General features: G+C 38.8%; 1 protein-coding gene across 2 annotated transcripts in view; it reads right to left on the bottom strand.

Moving 5' to 3' along the window:
• The window catches only part of RFTN2 (raftlin family member 2), a 39,830-nt gene that overhangs the window by 7,561 nt on the left and 11,524 nt on the right, over positions 1-20,745 (bottom strand). For both annotated transcript variants that reach the window (XM_037398754.1, XM_037398755.1), the window contains exons 6-9: positions 18,094-18,294; positions 13,110-13,231; positions 11,846-11,949; positions 5,047-5,125 (exon numbers count right to left, since the gene is read on the bottom strand). In XM_037398754.1, the coding sequence (XP_037254651.1) occupies positions 5,047-5,125; positions 11,846-11,949; positions 13,110-13,231; positions 18,094-18,294 (506 nt within the window). The remainder of the gene's footprint in view (positions 1-5,046; positions 5,126-11,845; positions 11,950-13,109; positions 13,232-18,093; positions 18,295-20,745) is intronic.

Below are 20,745 nucleotides of genomic sequence, written 5' to 3' on the forward strand. Positions count from 1 at the left end.
CACTCTGGTTTAAACTATGAACTTTTCTGGAGAAAAAGCCTCTGACAGATAAGGGTTTTGTTCTCTATAAATACATTTTGAGAGAGACAAAGACGACAAGATGTAGACGAGACTCAAGAAAGCAAAAATGAATGCTAAGAAAAAGTACTTCAACAGTGCTTGATTCTTATGTAGTACTCGGCAGATCCAGGATTATTTACAAGTCTTAATCCGCGCTCCAATCAGCTGTTTGAGAAAGCATGATTTCTGTGCCTAACATACACATCTATGGTACCCCTGCCTCTGATGCTTTCTGCTGTATGTATGTGCACATGCTGCCCTTTTCTTGTGCTCTGCAGGGATGAAAGCTCCAGGGAAGCAGAGCTCCTGCTGTCAGATTCCTCTCAGCTGCAGAAGTCCCTCCTGCCTGGAGGGGTGGAGGGCCAGGCAGTGGTGACAGGCAGCTGGCACAGCTCCACCACCTCCAGCTGCCACTGCAGGCAGACATTCGCTCTCCTTTACTTGCATCCCTACAGACCACCACGTCCAACATCTGGCTAGTGCCCTCGTCTGCAAGCTGCTCTGAAAGTCAGTGCATGTTGATCAGTGCCCCCAAACATAGCTCTGTCTAGAAGCTTCAACAAAGAGTGCAATTTTTGATGAAGATGTCAAACTCCGTCAGCACTGAGCTCTTCAGGAGCGTGATCTAACTGCGTCATAGGACTGAAGGCTTCCCACTGACCCATCTCATGGCAAGACTGCTGTGCTTTCTTATCTTTCCAGTTCTGCCCATGAAGACCTGCCAAGGCCTCCTCAGATAACGGTGAGTTTGAGGATTGCATTTAATCCACATGGTGGATCTATGCAGACAGAAGTCAGCAGCTATCCTGTACCGCAATGTGCGGGGGGATCTAAAGGACCTTGCACATGAAGAAGTGAGTAGAGAGTCTGACATTAGCCTTGATCTTCTGACATGCTTCTGGTTGCAGCGATGGCTACCAATGTCAAAAATAAAAGTAAGCAGACTGTGATTTATGCAAACAACCAACCTATCAGGCTATGCTAAGGGTCCTCTGAGGCATTACAAATAAATAAAAAGGTTTATTTCATTGTAGCACCAGGAGCTACCCAAGGTACTCGGCTCTGTCACGATGCAGCACCCCCAGAGGCAAGAGGTCAGTGCCTCGAGCCACAACAGAGGCAGGGCCAGGAAGGCAGGAGTGCCGGGGCTGGCTGCCCAGAGCCCTGCTGTCAGCACAAGCACTACCGAACCAGGAAAAGCTTTGCCAGGGGACACAGCACTGTCCACAGGAGAAGGACATCTAGCTAGTGAAGAATCCAGCCTCAGCAGAGCGCTGTGTTTTGGTGGTGAAGGACGCAAGCATTCTTGCAGGGGGATCTGCACAAATGCAAACACTTTGAAAACAAGAACACCCCACAACTGTTTCTGCCATGCTCTGGCAATTTGTGTGTCCCCCTTCTGTACATTGTTAAGTTTTTTCTCAAATCCTTTTGAAACAGTGAAAATACCCCAAAACAATGGCCCTTGTGGTTAAAGGAAATGTATTTAGGGAAGCTGTTACAGGAGACATTGGGAAATTACGCTACGGGAAAACAGTGTTGCCTCAGGAGAAACAGAAGGAAATAACCTTTGGATGCCACAGTAAGAGGATGGCGAAGTCTGCTTAAGGGAAATAAAGGTAAAAAGAGAGAAGAAAAAAACCAAACAGAACACGCTCGAGTACTGTGCGGTTCAATTCTGTTATCTCCTCCTCTGAACTGTTTTCTTAGAAAAGCAAATGGTATGTGATAAACAGCCCACGGACACAGTACGGCCCTTCTAATCCAAGTGGCCTTTGACCCATTATGTAAATCATAAACCAGGTCATAATGTGCTATCCCATGAATACAGAAGGCAGAGATGAACTGTGACAACACAAAATACACCCTCCTCAGAAAAGAGACCCCGAGGGAATAAAAGACCAGGTAATGGGAGTTTTCCCCTCAATTCTTGCTGAAGCAAAACTTCCTTTAGAGACGACAATGCTAACTTCGACCCAACAATTAAAACCAACATAATCCTGAGTACACAAAGCAACCCACACCCCGTGCTGCCATTCTGCAGAACGCAAGACACAGAGGTCCAACGGCTGGACCTGCCTGTGGGGCAAAGCTCCTGCCACAGTCAGACCCCGCTGCACTGGGAGAGCTGGAAAGTGATGGGATCGGGGCTCTGCGGGCTTGATAATTACATGTCTGAGAAGGCCTGTAGCAGGCTGCTTTCTTATTTCAGTAATTGAAGAGCCTTGGTGGGTTCATATTCTGACTCTCTCATAGTTAGCATTCTTCTCAAGGCATCCAAGTTGCAAACCTGCTAAAGGTATGCTTAAATAAACATTATTTGTGATGCAACCTTTTTTTTTTTTAACCTAAAACATTTTAGATATCTTAAATATTTCTGTGTTTCAAAAACATCCTAAGTAGTGGATGTGAAAATTTTTTTGAACAGCAGCTTTAATGTAATTTGAACACCAATGGAAAGATATGCAGTACCAATGAAAATGAAGACGCCATGCCCAACAATACAGAATGACAGGAATTAAACTTTTTTACTAAAATGATTGCAAGTGTTTGATAAAGGTTTGTACAGCTGTATCCTCAATGTCCAGGGGACATTGTAAATAAACATATTAAAAGTTTCTGAAGCAAAAGTTAATGCTTTCAAGTTTCAGTAGCTTGTTTTGCACCCAAAATCTAGCTATTCACTTCAAAGCTAGCATGACATTCTATACCAGCTAGGTATTACTAACAATTCTATGAATTCAAACTGTAGTGTTGGTAATACGCTGTTCGCCTATTTGGACTTTTTGGTAAAAAAAGTAATGAAGTAGAAGGATTAAAATGTAGGGGGAAAACAACATAATTAGAAAAACAGAAGGAAAAAAATGTTACTCTGCTAAACGTTTCAGCTTCAGCCTGAATTACCTACTTATCCCAAGCTAAAATGATCTCAGCGTACTGAAATTTCCTGGTGGTGAAGTAAAACATCCACTGGTACTTAAAGAGCACATTTAGATATTAAGATTGCTCAGATTTTAAACACAGTAATCCTGATGTAAATGGCCACGAATCAGCTATTTCTTGTCCACTTCCAGTATGTTAATGCTTTAGTCAAAGGTTTCCCATTACAACAAAGTGAAACAACAACTACAAAACACACCATTTTATTTGCATAAACCAAAGCTGCTGATCACATCACAATTGGGTGAGGGAGTTTAAAATGTGAGCATAATGGTTCCTATTTTTAATTTAATCCCCATCTCAAAGATTCATCAGTTCCTCAGACTGAATGTTTTTACAGTACTGGTTTGTATTACTTCTCTTGGCAGAATCCAGTCTCAACCATTCTAAATTTTGAGATGTAGTCATGTTGCCTTTTTAAGAGATGCTTATAATTAGAGATACTATGCCTTACCAAGGAAAGAGTATTTATATTGGGAGTCTATGCCCTTACACAGAGTATTAAAAAACAGTTGGGAAGCATCAGGAAAAGCACGACTTCATTTGATAGTGACTGACATAATGAGGTTTTACATATTTACAATACTGATACCAAAATTATGTTCCAAAACAAGCTGTCAGAAATGTATTAGGAACGAATGCAAAGACTACAAAGCCAGGCAAAGCCATTCTATGAGGAACTGGCAGGATTCAGAAAAGGGTATGAATGGAAAAGCAGATTATGAAACTGGCAAGGGAGACTACACAGAACACTGAAGAGAAAAAAGCATAAGCTCCGATTTTGTAAGTGAGGAAACAAGCTACAGATAGTGTATGAGAACTAACTGGGAATTGAGATGGCAGCAGAGACAAAAAAATTAAACAGGACTTTAATTGTGCATGTTGAATGGAGTTCTTCCAGGCATGGAAGTAGTAATTATCAGGGGACACAGTGAGAAGGAAGTTAGGCTGGAGATAAGCAAAAGACTGGAGAAGAACAAAAAAAATGGGAAAGTATGTTTTAGGAACACTAAGTAGAGAAAATTCTGAACAGAAAACACAAATGACGGTAACAGACTGGGTAGAAGGTAAAAAGAACAGAGAAAGATCAAGTACCAATGCAAGAAATTTAGAGACTCGTGGAACTATTTATACAGATGGACAAAGAAGAGACCAGGTTTTGTTACCTTGTAATAGTATATAACACCACGAATGACACAGTTTGTAAAGTTACTACTCTGGTGCTGAACGTGGCTGAGAACGTCCAGTTTTCATAGCTGGTTAAGACTATCACAGGAAAGCCATGTTGATTACAGAAAGGCTGAATGGCCATTGAAAACCAGAAAGAACAAAGCTTAAGACTCATCACGGGATGTTGAAAGACTTGGCAAAGAAAAGCCCACCAGTAGTTCATCCTTCTCTGGCCACAGCAGGATGTACTATAGCACTATACAGGTGCAATGACTGCTGTGATTTTCACTGAGCAGAACACGATGACTGCCACTTAATTAATGCTCAAAGCATTTTTATACAACACTATTATGGGAGCCTTATTCAAAAGGAACAAGGAGCCATAGAGGTCCAGCTGCAGGAATTTTGATTTCTCTGTCACTCACTTTCATGCAGCACCAGCTAACAGCCCTTCACCCCATTAACCTCCAGATTACAGTACTCCTTGCACAGCTTCGCGCTTGTATTCTACAAATGTGAAATAAAATGTTTCCTTCTGTGCAAGAGATCCAGGATTTGAATCAGAACATTTAAGACTTCCTGAAGACTTCTAAAGAAATACTCACAGCACAGCCAACCTTACCCACCTGAGATATAGTAACTTCTCAGCACAGAATAGGTTTCTAGCATGCTTATGATTTTCTCTATGGCTTAATTTAAGAGGTCTATGGCTGACAAAATAATAAGATGAGTCCAGCCACAAAAGCCCTCCACAAACTTAAACCTGTTTCAAGTGAAACACTCTTCTGCCATTTTTCCCCATTAATTTTGAATTCATTTCTGTACCTAACCACTATATGAAGTACAAATTTGTAATACCATAGACATGTTACTTACCTCTGGTGTCTGGACGGCAGAACTGCACATAACAGGTCTCTGAAGAAAAACTACTTGCTTTGTGGCCAGATTTCCTTCACTAAAAGTTAAAGAAAATAATGTCAATACTTTATAGGCAGTAATAGTCACTGTAGCACACCCATACCTTTCAGAGTCAACTCTAAGTTGCACATACTTCAGTCCATGAGTGAGGACAGACTACCAAGTGTTAACTGGTTTATTAATTCCTGAACAGTTTTGTAATCACATTTTAAAAAAATTAAATATAGAAGCATAAAGCTGGGTTAAGGTATTATACATGAAAATATGCATAGAACAAAAGAATTGTATTACTATGATTAGTTATTTTACATGTCTGCTCTTGACAGTTTAAGTACCTGAGATCCTACTTTCAATCAAAGTCTGCACCTTTACGCCTGAAGTAAGCCTCGAAGAGTCTTTCTGCCACGTCCCATTCACCGACAAATATACAGCAACATACTACTGCTTACTAATGCCGCAACAAAGAGGCCCAATCTCAACAGATACACAGCTTCAACAAATATCTCAACACTTTGTGGTATGAAACTTGCAAAGTAACGTTCCTTACTGCTAACTAAAAGGTGTTTTCTGATTGTAACATCACATCTAACTGACACAGCAGGGTAAGCTTGCTGTCAGACTGCCTATACATAAAAGGGCTCAGCTCAGTTTTTGTAAGCTCTACAGTCACAATGAGATAAATGACACTGGCTGTTTCGTATGTGGGAGGTACCTGCATAGGAAGGACAAGATAAGATAGCAGTAAGATAATAGAGGAGGGAAAAAAAAATATAAAATAAGAGGAACTTTAGTTTTTAGTCCTGGGACTTTACAGATGTTGATACTGTTGTGGTAGACAGAATTTAAAGCAGTACAGTTAGAGTTTTTTCAAAAGGAAATACTCATAGAAAAATAAATGTGAAAAGGCAAAGTTATTCCTCAAGACCAAACTAGATGTTACCAATATGATGTTTCAAAAGTTTTAAACTCTTTTAGTACCAGTGATACATCCTCTGAAGTTTTTACGGATCTATTTTCATCACCTTTCCATCAGAAATACAAAGTCTGCACCTTGATTGTGTATATACTACAAAGCTTGACTATGTGGCACTGAAAGTGTCCAAGAATTTGAAGACCAGAGCTCTAAGATGGGAGGGTTTAAAAAACTTCTGTGCTCTTCCAAGTATCAGATACTACATTTTGATAAACTCTTCTTCTCTCCCCAACTTCTACTTCTGGGTAGCATTCAATGAGATCTTTATGGACTTTAAGGATGGACACTGAAATACTTCAGTAGAAAGAAAAGCAGAAACACAGAAACACAAGAGAGACATGTAGTGAGCTCATTTGAGGTATTTATGATTCCACCTAATCTATCAATCATAAAACAGTACTATTGTGCATAACATTACAGAAAGAACTACTAAAATAATGTAAGCTTGTGCTTCAGTATGGGTATGTCACCATCCGAACAACCACACACATGAAGTTGAGGTAACATTCACATTTCACGCCAGGGCTAGGACTGATAGAATTAATTTATATTTAACATCAGGGACTGGCACCATGAAAAATCAGGGATTAAAACTGTTCCTATGAGATCAGGAAGAGCCTATGAACAGCCTGTCCCAGTAGAGCTTCCAGAAGTAAGCTCTGAGAAAGTACACAAAGCAAGGCTGTTCCCAGCATACTGAGCTACACCTGATCTACAGTCAGTGACGGTGGTTCTGCGATGGTGTTTGGCTCCTCACAATCTTCTCAGTCCAGCTGAACCTGGGTCATGGCATATTTTGCATGTCTTCCTTGGATGATAATGGAGAACTAGCTTAAACTCCAGCTTGTGGCGAAAGCAAGGAGGCATGAGAACAAACTCGTGATCCCTTAAACTAACAAGGCTTCCTACTCTGAGAGTCCCACCTCACAATCTGCATTCATTAAAAGAAAACATGTTACAATTTTATGTCATGAGAAGGAAACTGGCAAACCTGCAACCTTACTTCACTTGGCTAGGTACCCCTCCCTGCCTCAGTATGTCTGTTTTGATGGTACCAACCAGGAAATCTCTCTTCCAAGGGACACAGCTGAGCACAGTCCCTGGCATGGGCAAGAGCCTGCTGCTTATTTTGTAACAGTGTCTGCATTCCTTGAGAGCACAGAAAAAAACCCAAACATTAAGCTACAGCTTGTACAAATTCTACTAGAAGAGAGAAAGGACACAACGGTGAGTAGACAATAAGTAAATTAACAATTTTCTAAGTCTGACCTTATTAAAATGCCGCACACGACAAAGTGGCTATGAGCTTAATTCACAAAGAGCTCAATGACAGTGAGATTTCCACAGAATTTAAATGAGAAAAGTGCTTAGGGCAAGCCCCTCCATACCTTCCCTCACATTTCCACATACTCTATTTGCCTTGTAAAGTCAGGGCATTTTGAAAACTTAGTTGGAGTGGTTTGTCTGATAAATTAATAACCACCAAGTCAGTATTTTTGCACTGCCTGCTTTGCAGCGCTTGTGACAAGTCTGCCTTGCCCATCCATTTTCAGGGACTACAGTCATCAGAGAGGGGAAATAAAGGTCACTGCAGAGTAAAGGCTGCCGAAGCCTTTTTCCTGTCTCTTCTTTTAAGAGGGATGAAGAGCAACAGAGACTCTTTTGTTAAAACACCAGTGATTTGCTTGTCTGCTTATGCTGCACGGGCAATATATTTGTCCTCTTACACGTATATATTTAATAAGTCCCCCAAAACAATCATCAGGCTGGAAGCTAAGAAGCACTGCCAACGGCTCTGATTTTTACAGATTTTTTTTTTTATTTTATGCATGAACATTTTATATACTAAGCACTTAGAACTAAGGTCAGACAAAATTTTCTGAAATACAAATAAAAGGAGCAAGGTAATAAATTATTTTAACCCATTTCATTAAACCCCCCCAAAAAATGGTGTTTTGCATTTCCCCAAATGAAGTTCTGTGCTCCTTTGGAATTGCACATCATCTAGACTTTCAGTTATGAGACAGATACCAGCCTGGGATAGTAATAAGTCTCCTGGCTTAAAGGATGTGTTTAATGGAAAATTTAAAACCTTAGAAGTACTAATTTTAGACCACAAACATATGAAATGCTACAAACTCATGATAATATCGTATTAGTAACTGCAGTAGCACTAAGTTACTAGCAAAGTATCTTCTAACATTTTTTTTCCACTCACTAGATTTAATTCTTAGAAGGCCTATTAATCCTTGCTAGATAGCTTCTGAATTTGGCCTAATTACTGTCAAATTCTTGTCCTGAAGACATTTACCTGGTAAGTAAGAGTTGTCTATAATGCAGGAGCCTCTTTAGGTCATTAATATTAGTGTGGGTCTGTCTTCTGTTCTTTTTTAGTCTGCTTTTTTGGTCATTTTTTTTTATTGACTGCTGACAAAATTTAAATCCAAGATACGGATGGACACAACAAACATTGCACCATAAGCACTTCTCTCATATTCCTGGAAAAATGGAATCACTGACAGAAGAGGGGAACTTCTGTGGGTTTTACAGTGTCCTGACCACAAAAAACCCCACAGCATGTATTTTTCAAACAACATTGCATAAAATAGCAACTCTGCATGTTTCAAGTATACAGCATTTACCATTGCTCTATTTGTAACAGCAAAGATAGCATTGCTCAAGGAAATGTTTCCTGCATCCAACACAATTTAGCTACTGAGATCGAGTTAAAGGACTAAACAGGCATACAGAGTGCTGCCCTGCCTGAGACCGGACAGTGACCCTTGACGTTCAGCTATCATGTGGCGTGACACTCCATGCAACAGGACATTTTATTTTATGGAGAGCAACATCTGTTAAAAGAAAAACTTCAAACAATAAACCCACACAGGAACAGACGTGACAGCCTGCTGTTTCTGAAACTGCTTCAAATCCTAGCCATGTGAAAACCAAACAAGGAACACATCAGCGCATGACAGTCCTGTCACACTCCAGAACCTGTGTTACCCTGTTGGTCACACTCTTCATCTGTAGACAAGCAGTGGCTGTAACGGCTAAGAACAGATCACAGAAGATCTGAGAGGGAAAGTTCTGCAATAAATCAGGAGGAAGACAGAGAACAAAGCAAAATATTATGGTGAATAAAAATGGGAAGCAGGCTGCCCTGCTAACGTTTTACCCTTAAACAGGTTTTTCTTTATATACTTCATACAAATTCTTTTATTTTTTTTTTAATGTGAATTTGTGAGATCTTCCCCAAATGTTGCTCATTTGGTTCTTTTCTTTTCTTTTTTCTTTTTTTTTTTTTTTTCTGTGCTTCTGAAGTCCGTTAATATTCAGACTGGGTTTTGAGGTCAGAGTTTCAAGTCTGAGAAAAGACCAGCTGTTCAGCAGCATAAAGTGTCCTTCTTTATTGAGACATTTAACTTGCATTCCTAGGATAATCCACCACCACAGTAATGGCATCTTTCCTATCAGACACATAGTAACCATCCAAGAATTTCATCTCTTCTTTAAATACCAACATCAATGCCTAAAAATAGCATTTATCAATCACTACTTAGCCTATCAGGACAGAAAGACTTTTTTTTTTTTTTGCAGTCTGAAGAATTCTTGATTCCTAGTTAGGAATTTTTGTTCATGGGCTTTTTTTTTTTGCTTTTTCTTTTCTTTTCTTTTTTTTTTTTTTTTAAGAAAATTGAATAGCTGCGTATGAGATACACCACAGGCACACAGAACATGATTTGTCCTATTTCTTCCAAAAGTATCTCACAAGCCACAGCAGGACAACAAATACCAGACAATTCATGAAGACATCTATCCAGCCAGTTAGGCCAGAAAACAAATGCTTTTTATTAGTATGAATTATTTGAGTGTTGATACAAAATGAATCCAACTTCAGATTTGGCCAGGATACAACCCCATTTTGCACGATCACAGCTATGAACAGGCTGGTTGTTCCACATCTGGGAAGCAAGGCTACTCCAGACATCTAGTGCAACTTAAGTATCTTGCTGGTGTACCACCTTCTTACTAATCAAGGAACAGGTCCAGGCTAATTAACCTGTCAGCACTTCCTACAGCCCTTTTTTTTTTTTTTCCCTTTATAGCACCTGACTTCTTTTAAAATGGCCCTGCCGTTGCTCTGCCACCTGTGGGGTACAACACAGGACCGTTTTCCCTGCTGCAAGCACCAGCTGATACTCAGCATGTTGACCAGCAGCTGCTTGGGATCACCGTGACCCTGCTGTCCAAACCCTACAGGGACGGGTACAACCACACTGCTTCTGCGATCGAAGAGGTTTGGAGTTAAAAGCCCTCTCTCATCCTACGACCCACAGTGCATCACAACTGTTAAAGTCTTTCCCTCTCCTTGTCCACTCGCGTCTTTCCAGAAGTAGATCCAAATCCTGAAGGCTTACTCCGAAGCTTTAAGATTTGGCCAAAAACTTTGGCTGTTTATGAAAACAAGTGGTTCACATACCCTTACAAGCCACCACGTTCAATGACAATACATTTAGACTATGAAATTTTGTTTGAAGAATTAAAGGATAACCATTTGGTTTCAGATTCTGAAAACTGCTTCTCTCTGGAGCAGGAGCTTTACAAGGTCAGAATTTCATAAATTTCAGAAGAAAACAAAACATGCAGAGACCCTTCAAAAAATAGCAGAATGTGCAATATTGTTTTACCACAATTTTTAAGCAGCTGGTTAAAATCAACTCTAAAACCCCCCACCCATAAAAATAAACAGCCAAAAAATCCCTTAACACCTATTTCCTGAGCAGAAAAACTTCCTTCTCACCTGGGCGAGTTGATTTAATTATGTCAAATTATTTGAACAAAATTCTACTCTTGGAGCCGTTCTCTTAGAACTTTTCATTCACACCATTTTTCAGGCTGTCTTGATTTAATACAGTGAGGTCTGGATCCAAAGATTACTCAAGTCACCCACTCTTTCCACTGTCCTTATAGAACTCTAAGCTATGCCTCAGTATATGTTTGGTTTCAAACCTTGGCAATCCTAATGTAATGGGAGGAGAATTTAAAAAAAAGAAAAGAAAGAAAAAAAGAGAGGTGTATGTTTAATCCAGTGTTTCATTCGCTGTTTTTTAGTCTGCCATAAAGAAAACCACAGTACTTAATTATGGTTAAAAAAAAAAAAGGAAAAGAAAAAAGAAAACCTGGAACATTTTAGCGGATCTAGATCTGTTATTTAGTTTTTCTTTAATATATATAAAGCCCCCCTGAGTCATCTAAATACATTTTACAGTAAGAGAACTGAGATCCAGTACTTTGGTACTATATTTGAAATGAAACGTAGTATCTACATTAAAGAAGAGGAGGAACAGCCCAATAATTTGCTGGATTAGCACAGTCTCCTCCCTAATTTGCAAAATATTGCATGACTATCTTGTGACAACATGACTTCTTACAGTCTAAACTCGTCATCAAGGTCTTAAATGTTGAAACATGTTACTAATTTATTTAAACACTGGGGACTGGGTATGTAGTAAAAAGTTTCCTAAATAAAATTTCTAATGTTTAAATACAAACAAAGTATTTTACATTTAGGACTATTGGTCTAGTTTGAAACTCACTTAAGTCAGTAGTTCTAAAACAGTGTGGTAAAAAAAGATTCCACTGTCATGCTATTTACATCTCAAGTTTTATATGCAGTCAACATTACTAGCTTTTTTCTCCCTTTTACATTTAAGTACGCAAGTAATTACTTGATAATTCTCAGATGCATATCAAAACTACTGTAATCTATTGTTTGGGTACCTGTCATGTCGTATGATAGGTGTAGGCAGGACACAGGTGAGAAGCCATCCAAACTCAGCCAGCGTGTGCAATAAAGGTCCATAATCTGTTTTAATTTCACACCCCTACATTAATAATTATAAAAAGTAGTAAAGAGACTCTGTACAGGTTTTATTTGCATTTCTACACAAATTACAATGACTCTCCTCATTTATAACTAAATAATCCTTTGAGATGACATCAAACTCTATTGTTTGGTAAAGATTCACCATTTCAAACTGAAAACAATTTGAAAAGTTCAAGAGCACAAAAGACTAGGAGCACAGACAGAACAGACTAACTTTAGGTATGAGCCCTGATTCAGCAAGACATTCAAAGCACATCTCACTCGTTACACTTGTCATGTTGCTAAACAAAAACCTAAAACTTTTTGAACACCGTAAAAGGTGTCTCAATTGAACTATTTAGGTTTTTGATTCACACCTGAATAAAAAAGCATCTCACCTAGCTATACACTTAAGTTTTTGGGGTTTGGTCATTCAATTGTTCTGGTTTTGGTTGGTTTTGGGGGTTTTTTGGGGCGTTTTTTTTGTTTGGTTTTTTTTTTTTTAATATAAGAGGTTTTAGTTTTACACTGTTTCTTTTCACTATTGGTAAATGTACTTACCACTGAATATTTCCAAAGTCAGTCCTTAGCATCCTCCAACAACAATTACTTTCAGATATTACGAATTCATACCAATAATCTTGTAATTTTACTGCAGTACCATGCTAAGATAGTACATGTAAATTTATTAGGAAAAATTAAGTCTTCCGTATTTAGCAATAAAAATTTTACTAAGAGTACACATCTGAAAACCATACTCGATTCATTATCAATTTTTTTCTTGTTCTGTTGCTAGATTTTGCTATTTTCTTTCCCCTTTTCCTTAAAAATTCTTCAGCACTTTGTCAGTAGAGCTGCACTTGCTGAAATTTTGTCTAAATTGATCTGAAGCACATATATTTTTAAAAACATTTTTCTCTCTGGTGGTTGTGTTTGTTGATATGAACATTTGTAAACATCAGGGCAGAATCCCTGTGGCATATTTCTTTTATGCACATTGACTAAAGGCCACAGGCCTAACTTAGTTTTTATCAGTCAAGACTTTAGTTAAGCTTATGCAGAAGGCTTCAAGGAACCATCCTAACTGTTTATCAAGCACTGCTACAAGCATACTAAGGAAAAAAAAACCAAAGAAAAGTGTACATAGGAAATAGCATTGCTAAATAATCACCAATTTACCTCAATGACTGTCCATTGTTCAACAACTATGGCATCATTTCCTTTCCTGTTAGAACCTGGAACCCCAGCACCTTCTTCTTCATAGATAAATAATCCTTCTAAAGATTTGGGCAAATAGTCCCCTGTGAACATAAAGATAAATATAAACTCAAACACAAAATTTTAGGTTGATATTTTACCGAGATGTACACATGGGATGCTTTTTTCTCATTAACACTACTCTAAGACAAAATGAGCTGAGACAGCAAATAACTCAATTTTCTGGTTATTTCTGCATCTAGTTACAACTGGATGAAGTATGCAAGTCAACTTACTATGCAAACCCCTCTTTTCCATACAAATTGAACTATCAACCCTTTCATTTTCTCAAAATCATTAGCCGCTTCCATGCTTGTATCTGCATTCCGATTTCCTGTATTCAGCACAGCCCCTGTAGCAGATGGGCACAAACCCTCCTCACTCCACCTCCACACTGTACTCCTGACAATAAGCGTGGCTTTTGGTGTGGCGGGAGAGAACATAAAGTTAAATGAAGCACGAAGTGCAAAGCCTAGCTACTGTTACTTAAATAAATACATAAAGGGCCACAGGAAAAGCCTGAAACAGAAGTAATTATAGGAAGATTCCTGATGGGAAGGAAGTTTCAGAGCACAACTCCCTGACTCACTCGTTGAAGCCCGACGGTATCCGGTTGGCCCACACTAAAGCTGTGCATCAAATGTTGGTTCATTTGCCAGTTTTGCTTCTCTTAAGAGTCATTGGGAAGCCTTTTGTGCAGATGTACCTCGGCAGCTGACCACCTCAAACTAAATTTGAACTGTGAAACTACGTAAACCTCAGAACATCAGATTTAAATCCTCTCCAATATTGCACAGAGATGGTTATTTTTGCCACAGCTTCAAGGAAGGCAGATAAACTTAAAGAAAAAAAAACACACTTAGCAAACAAAGGAAACTCAGGGAACACAACTGGTCTGGTTTTAAAAAATGACGGGATTGGCACTGAAGTTGTGCTACATAAACCAGGAATTCCCACTTCTTTGAGCATGCTTGTTCATGCACCATAAAATACCAACTTTTTATTCATACTATCTTTTACTCTATTGCACGTAGCAGATTTATGTAGTTTGAGTTATAATTATTTAGATACTTGCAAGTATATATATCTCTTCCACACATCTGCAGAGATATCAGACACGTTCTTTTTAACTACACATAAATACAATATGATTGTACATAGAACCAAATATATGGCTTAAGGCACAAACATATGACTATCTGCACAGCTCCTGATGATTAATAAATATCTAATCTTATAAAATCATGGACTTTGACCTGTTCTCAGTGTTCAGGCAAGACACTTAAAATGGACAGGCCACCTACCACATTAGAGTATTTATTTTTCTATCCTTTTTCAAACATGATAGAAGAACTCTAAATTTTGAACAGTTATCGACTCAAGAGACCTCCAATCAACAGTATTTTGATAATTCATAGTGTACCATGCCAAAAATCACCTCTATTGAAAAAGAAACATGTGGCTAACCAGCTCACATGCCTGTTCTATCAATTAGAAAAGTTTATCTTTGTTAATAGCAGTAATCAAACACAGACCAAAACAAACAAAACAAAAAAACAAAACCACCAAACAAAAACGACCCCACACCAACCATCCAACCAAAAAAAAAGCAAAAACCCCAAAACCAAGCAGGGGGAAAAATAACCCCTCAAATAAACAAAAAAAGCCCACCAAAACTGCTGCACGACAGGTAGCACAAATCAGAAAAAGCAAAACAGCAAAAACATTGCCAAAGCGCTTCTTGTAATCTCATGTACTTCTGTGGTCATGAGAGCTTCCAAGGCAGCTACAAATAGAGGAAACACTACAACGATCCAAATGGCTGCTTAAAGAGAACTTTCCTGGGCTGATTTTATGACTGCATCCTCTTTCGCCAGAAGAACACAGAAGTTGGTAATTATTAGGAATTGACAATTATTTTTTTTTTTTTCATTTTATGTTACCACTTCCTCCTACCTTAAACTGGGCATTGTATTGTGATCCCGGTGGCAACAGAATTCTGCAGGCTCTGCAGAACATCTGTAGAGTCCAAACCAGAGGTGGATTTCTGCAGCTGCCTGACTTGTATCCAGTAGTTTTATTTTTATTAAAGCAACAGCTAAAATTTGCTCATTTCACTAAAGGTATATAGAAGGACAACTACTCCTAAAGACACCTCACAGTCTAAAAGCATACAATCAAAAGTGAGGAAGATGACAATTACATGCACATGCAGACATAGAGAAGTAATTTTAGGAACAAGCGCAAGTGCTTAAATACTTTTTCTCCCCAAAAAAGCACTTTATATTTCCCTCTGTTGGATGCTAAACTTCTGTTTGTTATGAAGCTCTTCAGTGTTCACCTCAGGAACATTTTAGCTTAAGAACTCAGTAGCTAAATTGATTTCTTACTGTGGTTACAGACACTTGATCAGCTAGAATTCCATCCACCTAGTGAGCTGTGCCTTTGAACATACCCTGTTTAATTCAGCAGCGTCCCACCCGTAAGTCTAATGGAAACACACATACCAGCCAAACGGGGCTGAAGCAGAAGCACCAACCGCTGCCAAGAGGCAGCACGAAATCCCTAAGTCAGTCACAACCTGGGTATTAAAAAGACGGGATAGTTATTCACATAGAGGAGAGCAGACCACTACAGGGGAATGGGAATACTGTAAAGCTATTGTTGGACAACAGCTGCAAAGATTAATTTCAACAGCTGCCAAAAACACCCTCAGTGAATCGTAACGGATCTCCAGAGAGTTATTTTCCAGCTCTAAAAAAATCTGTATTGAAAACTAGGAGTCTGATTTCTCACCTCTCCTCCCCCGAAGGAAACTTTGCTCTTCCACTGACTTCAATAGAAAGGAATTATAATTTAAAAGCAAAAAAGATGACCAAAACAAACTGCTCCATTACTGTTTATGTGCACAAAATATGCAGTTTGTGCACAAAATATGCAGTTTGAGAGGGGCTAACTGCCAAATTCACTATGTTTACCTCAGACTGATGCTGATGCGCTTGTGTTCCTCTGACAATCACCGACTTGACTATTGCAGAGCTACAGAAACAGTGATTCACACTCAGAACTGAACTACATAGAATAATGAATACTGAAGAGTTCTTATTCTAAGGGTTTGATTTTTGAAGAACCTGCATCATCTAACATCCAAAGATTTTGTTTTAGACTTTTTTTTTATTTAAGCCCTTTACTAATCCAAGCCTTGCAAAGGGGATGCTGAATGCATGTTAATTTAAATCAGAATACCAGAAAAAAAGCATTAAATAAGACACACAATAAATATAAAACCTACTCAAACCCCCAATAATTCTGCCCTTGTGTAATTCACTTAAGCAGCAGACGTGAAATGACTTATGAAATCCACTTTAAGTAAACTACTGCACTCTATAATCAGCCTTAGTACTGTAAAAATTAAGGTCTCTGAAACCTTTTTCAACTAACTTTCTACAAGACTTCTCTCCACTACAACCCTGTGTTTTGTTTGCTTTCACTGAACTGCCAGAGACAATTCTAAAGGAACACCAACTTAGAACAAGCAAGACATGAATGCATCCAAGCACAAAGTATCACATCAGCGAAGTATGAATTTCAAGTTTGCTATCAAACAACACTTACTATAATAATTCCTAAAATTTGAAACTATTAACTATATCGGACTCTCGGTGTGTTCCCCCGACACTAGAGTACTACCATATTCTTTGCATTACTGTCAAATAACTGCACAACAGTAGCTACATAGTATTTTTTGCAACACTTCTGATTTTCTGGCTTTCAGGCAAAATCAGTTCAAATGCAAATGAATCTCTTAATTACGCATTTTACCAGCGACGGAGATTCCAAGTTCAAAATACTTCAGTCAATAAAGAGCTGCTCCTGCTGTCAGCAGTTGTACAGCTCTGCCTCGCAGCTTCGCCGAAGCGCAGGCTTTGGGCTCAGTGGGGTGGGCAGCAATGGGCCCGGGCTAGGAGCAGCACTGCTGACAACTGGCTTGTGTCCCCTCATCAGGAGGGTGAAGGCTAGGAACTCTGAGAGAACTAGTAGGATCTCTCCAGAACAAAAACTGAGAATGAACTGAAACTGGCAGAACGAAGAAGAAAATTTGGAAATCGTGTGGCCTGAAGCTCTACCACCGTTAACAATGTGAGTATTCACTGAGCTGGCAGATGCCTGCAGAAGAGCATGGGAAGCAGGAGGGACCAGGGAAGACCCCTCTTCCAGCTGTGTGAAAAGGTCCCGGAGGATCTGCCTACACCTGAAGGCAAGAACAAAAACAGATTTCTCTGTTCTGCCTATGTCCACATCTGACCAGAACAACCTGCAGAAACATCCTGAAACTTCAGGATCAACAGCTGAATTTTAGTGCAATTTGGCATTCTGGAAAGAATTTTTAAGCCCAGGGAAGAGCCAGAGAAAGCAGGAAGCTTGGAAAGTCTGACTTGTGCTTACTTTACCATTAAACCTAACAACTCAAGGTGTTCTTTCATCTCATTAGAAATATTCAACAGAGTGCAGCACAGCATCTACAGGGAGCAGCAGAACATGACCATCAGGGGACCATGTATCTAATGACTTTTTTCCGTCATTATCTTTTCCTTTAACAAAAACAAACCAAAGAAAAACAAACTAACACAAAAGGGTTATTTCATCGTAACACTACACTACCTTCCTGCTTTGGGAATCCTCAATTCGATGAAACAACGCAGAAATTTCAATTATCCAGAGCTGTAACTTCCCAGAAAACAAGTTATTCCATTTCAAGGTATCAGTTTCTATGAATTTACAAGGACTACCCAAATGTGTTTACACGTTGCCCTTCACACCAAGGAGCCAAACATGAGCTATTTCTTGCCAATTATGTAATTCACTATAAACAAGTAAAAACATGACACTCCAGGACAGTACTCACCTTTAGAAGTTTCCCAGTGTACAAAAGACTCAATTAAGGACAATCCTTGTTTGTAGTAAAATGTGGTTAATTCTAGCCAGTCTGCTTCCAGTGTACTAATAACTGGCCCCTTTCTTGTTACTTTCACAGACAAAACACCTTCATGATAGTTCCAGCAGGTAGAATCATCATCAAAAACATTGAAGACTGTATACAGCTTGTCTAAGGAAAGAAAAAGGAAGAAGAATGAACCTCTGGAAGACAGTGCACCAAAATAAAAATATTACTAATCTCTTACTTCAACACGGTTTTCTAATTCTAAAAAATTTTTAAGGATTGTTTCCTGATGTGACTGTATCAGCTGGAGCCCTAAACACATTCAGGTCAAGGTGTGAGGTGGGTATGCTCTGGGATATGAGAAAAATTTGAACATATTACAGTCAGGTTGTCACTGGACCTTTTAGGTAGGTGGCTTTGCATACAGAAAATACACTAGAGCTAAGAAAAACCCAGCAGAAACAGGCTTAATTTCTGCTACTCATGGAACTTCTGACTACAAATATCTGGGATTACCACAGCTGAAGATGAAAGATATTTTTCTAAATTGTTAAATATTAGGAATGCCTAGTACGGTATTGATTTTACCCATTATTTTCTGATGATTACTTAAGTACTGGTGTAATTCGTGGGGTTTCCCACACAGTAACTAATGAATATGCAAGTTACACGTATGACATCTGCATATCCTCAAATGATTTTTGTATCTAGGCGTTAATACAGTGCTGTTACAAAAACAGTCATTAACAAGCATTCATCAGAAATTAAAAATCACAAATACACAGCATTTTATGAAGCTACTGGTGAGAAGTTGTGAAGTCCTAGCTATACAAAAATATTGTACAAATACAGTCACGTGTATGTTATTACTGTGGAAAAGTAACACAAAGCAGTTGCCAAAAAATGCTCTCAGATTGTCTAATACTTCAACATCTGAGCAGCCTAAACCAACAAAAACCAACCTCTAGAAAGCTGAAGTAATCACATTGTCAAAACAAAGGATCTTGGTTTAGATGACCCCACTTAAGATTCTAGCTCTCTAAGCTCCAGAAACAGAGCAAGATTTAAATTTCCCAAGTAGGATGTGGACTGTAAGTGGTCTGAATCAATCTCTGGGATTGTTTTGAGAGGTGTTACCACACCCACTGCAAGTGACATCAGGTGCCTAGAATAAGGTAAATTCAGGACAAAACTTTGATCTCTGTCACTAAGAAATGACTCGCCCCTTTCTATACAGTTTTACTTTTATCACCTCCACAGGTGGTTGTATTAGCATAAACGTGTTTATCCTGATAAACCTTCATTTCCTTTCCCATATAGTAAAGTGAGATCACTTTTATATTTGTTCTTCAGAAAAAAAATAATTTGCTGCTGCAATTATTCAATTGCTCATGTGTATCAGAAATTTGCCTCTGCAAGTGGTGTATTTTATAAACAATCAAAATTCACAGGTTATGATCCCCAAAATCTAGAACTCTGACACAGTTTTGCATCCTTTGACCAGACCCAAATAGAAATGGCATATTGAAGTGGCATACCTACATGCACCTAAGGCATTTGAAAACTCCATCAGTATTTTTTAAAATGATGGTTACATACAACACTTATAAAGAAAGGTGGTTAAGTTCTCAGAAGTTTTGTTGTATGAACTCAAATAACTTTACTATCTGACCAGTACAGAGAAGCCTGGCATATCCTTGCCAAAGCTTTTTGAAGAATTTCCCAAGAACACTGCATGTAGAGGATACACTGGTTACTAACTGACCTGGTCACACCAGTCTGCATGAACAAAGCTCCATAACAGAACCAAGTGTCTTCCACTTTTTACTTACAAGATTTCTATTCTGCTACAAATAGCAAACCCACTATTTCAAGCTGTAAGGAAAGAGTTAAGCTTTAACAGATGATGCTATAAAGAGTTACTTGTACTAGAACTGCTTTAATTCAAGTGTTGAAAGTAAGAGGGACATTAATTATCTCACTGCTTAGAGTCATTATCCTGACAGTCTACAAACCAGAGAGAGTGCTTAACTCTTAATTGGAAAGTGAAAATGTTGCTTCTGAGAGCAATTAAAACGCGTCCATCAGGGAAGAACCTATTACGTCAAAACGCAATGTGACATGAAAAGTTCCATGCTGCCTGCTTCCTACACAATACTATCTTGTGTTAGCTCTCATGCTTTGGATTACTACCTCTTTTTCACCCTTCCTCCCTAGCAAGCCAGGAGGCCTTGGTGCTTCGGTATCAGAAGTCACTGTTTCAGGCAGTCTCTCACACAGACTACCCTAAGTATCTCAGATTCTTCTACAACCAAGTACTTACCACAGCACCAACATTTTTCAATGATACTTTTCCTTCCTATACATCCTTTTAATGCTTAATTTTCTCTAGTGTAAATTCGTTTTGTAACAATTATCCTCTTTGATTTCACGGTCAATGCATTAATTTACGTGATCTCTTTCAGGATGCTTCTTGAAGGCATGTTAACCAGAAAGAATCCATTATGTACGGATTTGGTTGCTGTACATTATGTGAATTGGCCAGAAGCACGTAAAATTCCAGCTCTAGCTGGAAGGGTCTCTCTTTGTTGTCAGTTTTGAAACAGGCAGAACTAG

The sequence above is a fragment of the Falco rusticolus genome, chromosome 8 (genome assembly GCF_015220075.1).
Source record: "Falco rusticolus isolate bFalRus1 chromosome 8, bFalRus1.pri, whole genome shotgun sequence".
NCBI lineage: Eukaryota > Metazoa > Chordata > Aves > Falconiformes > Falconidae > Falco > Falco rusticolus.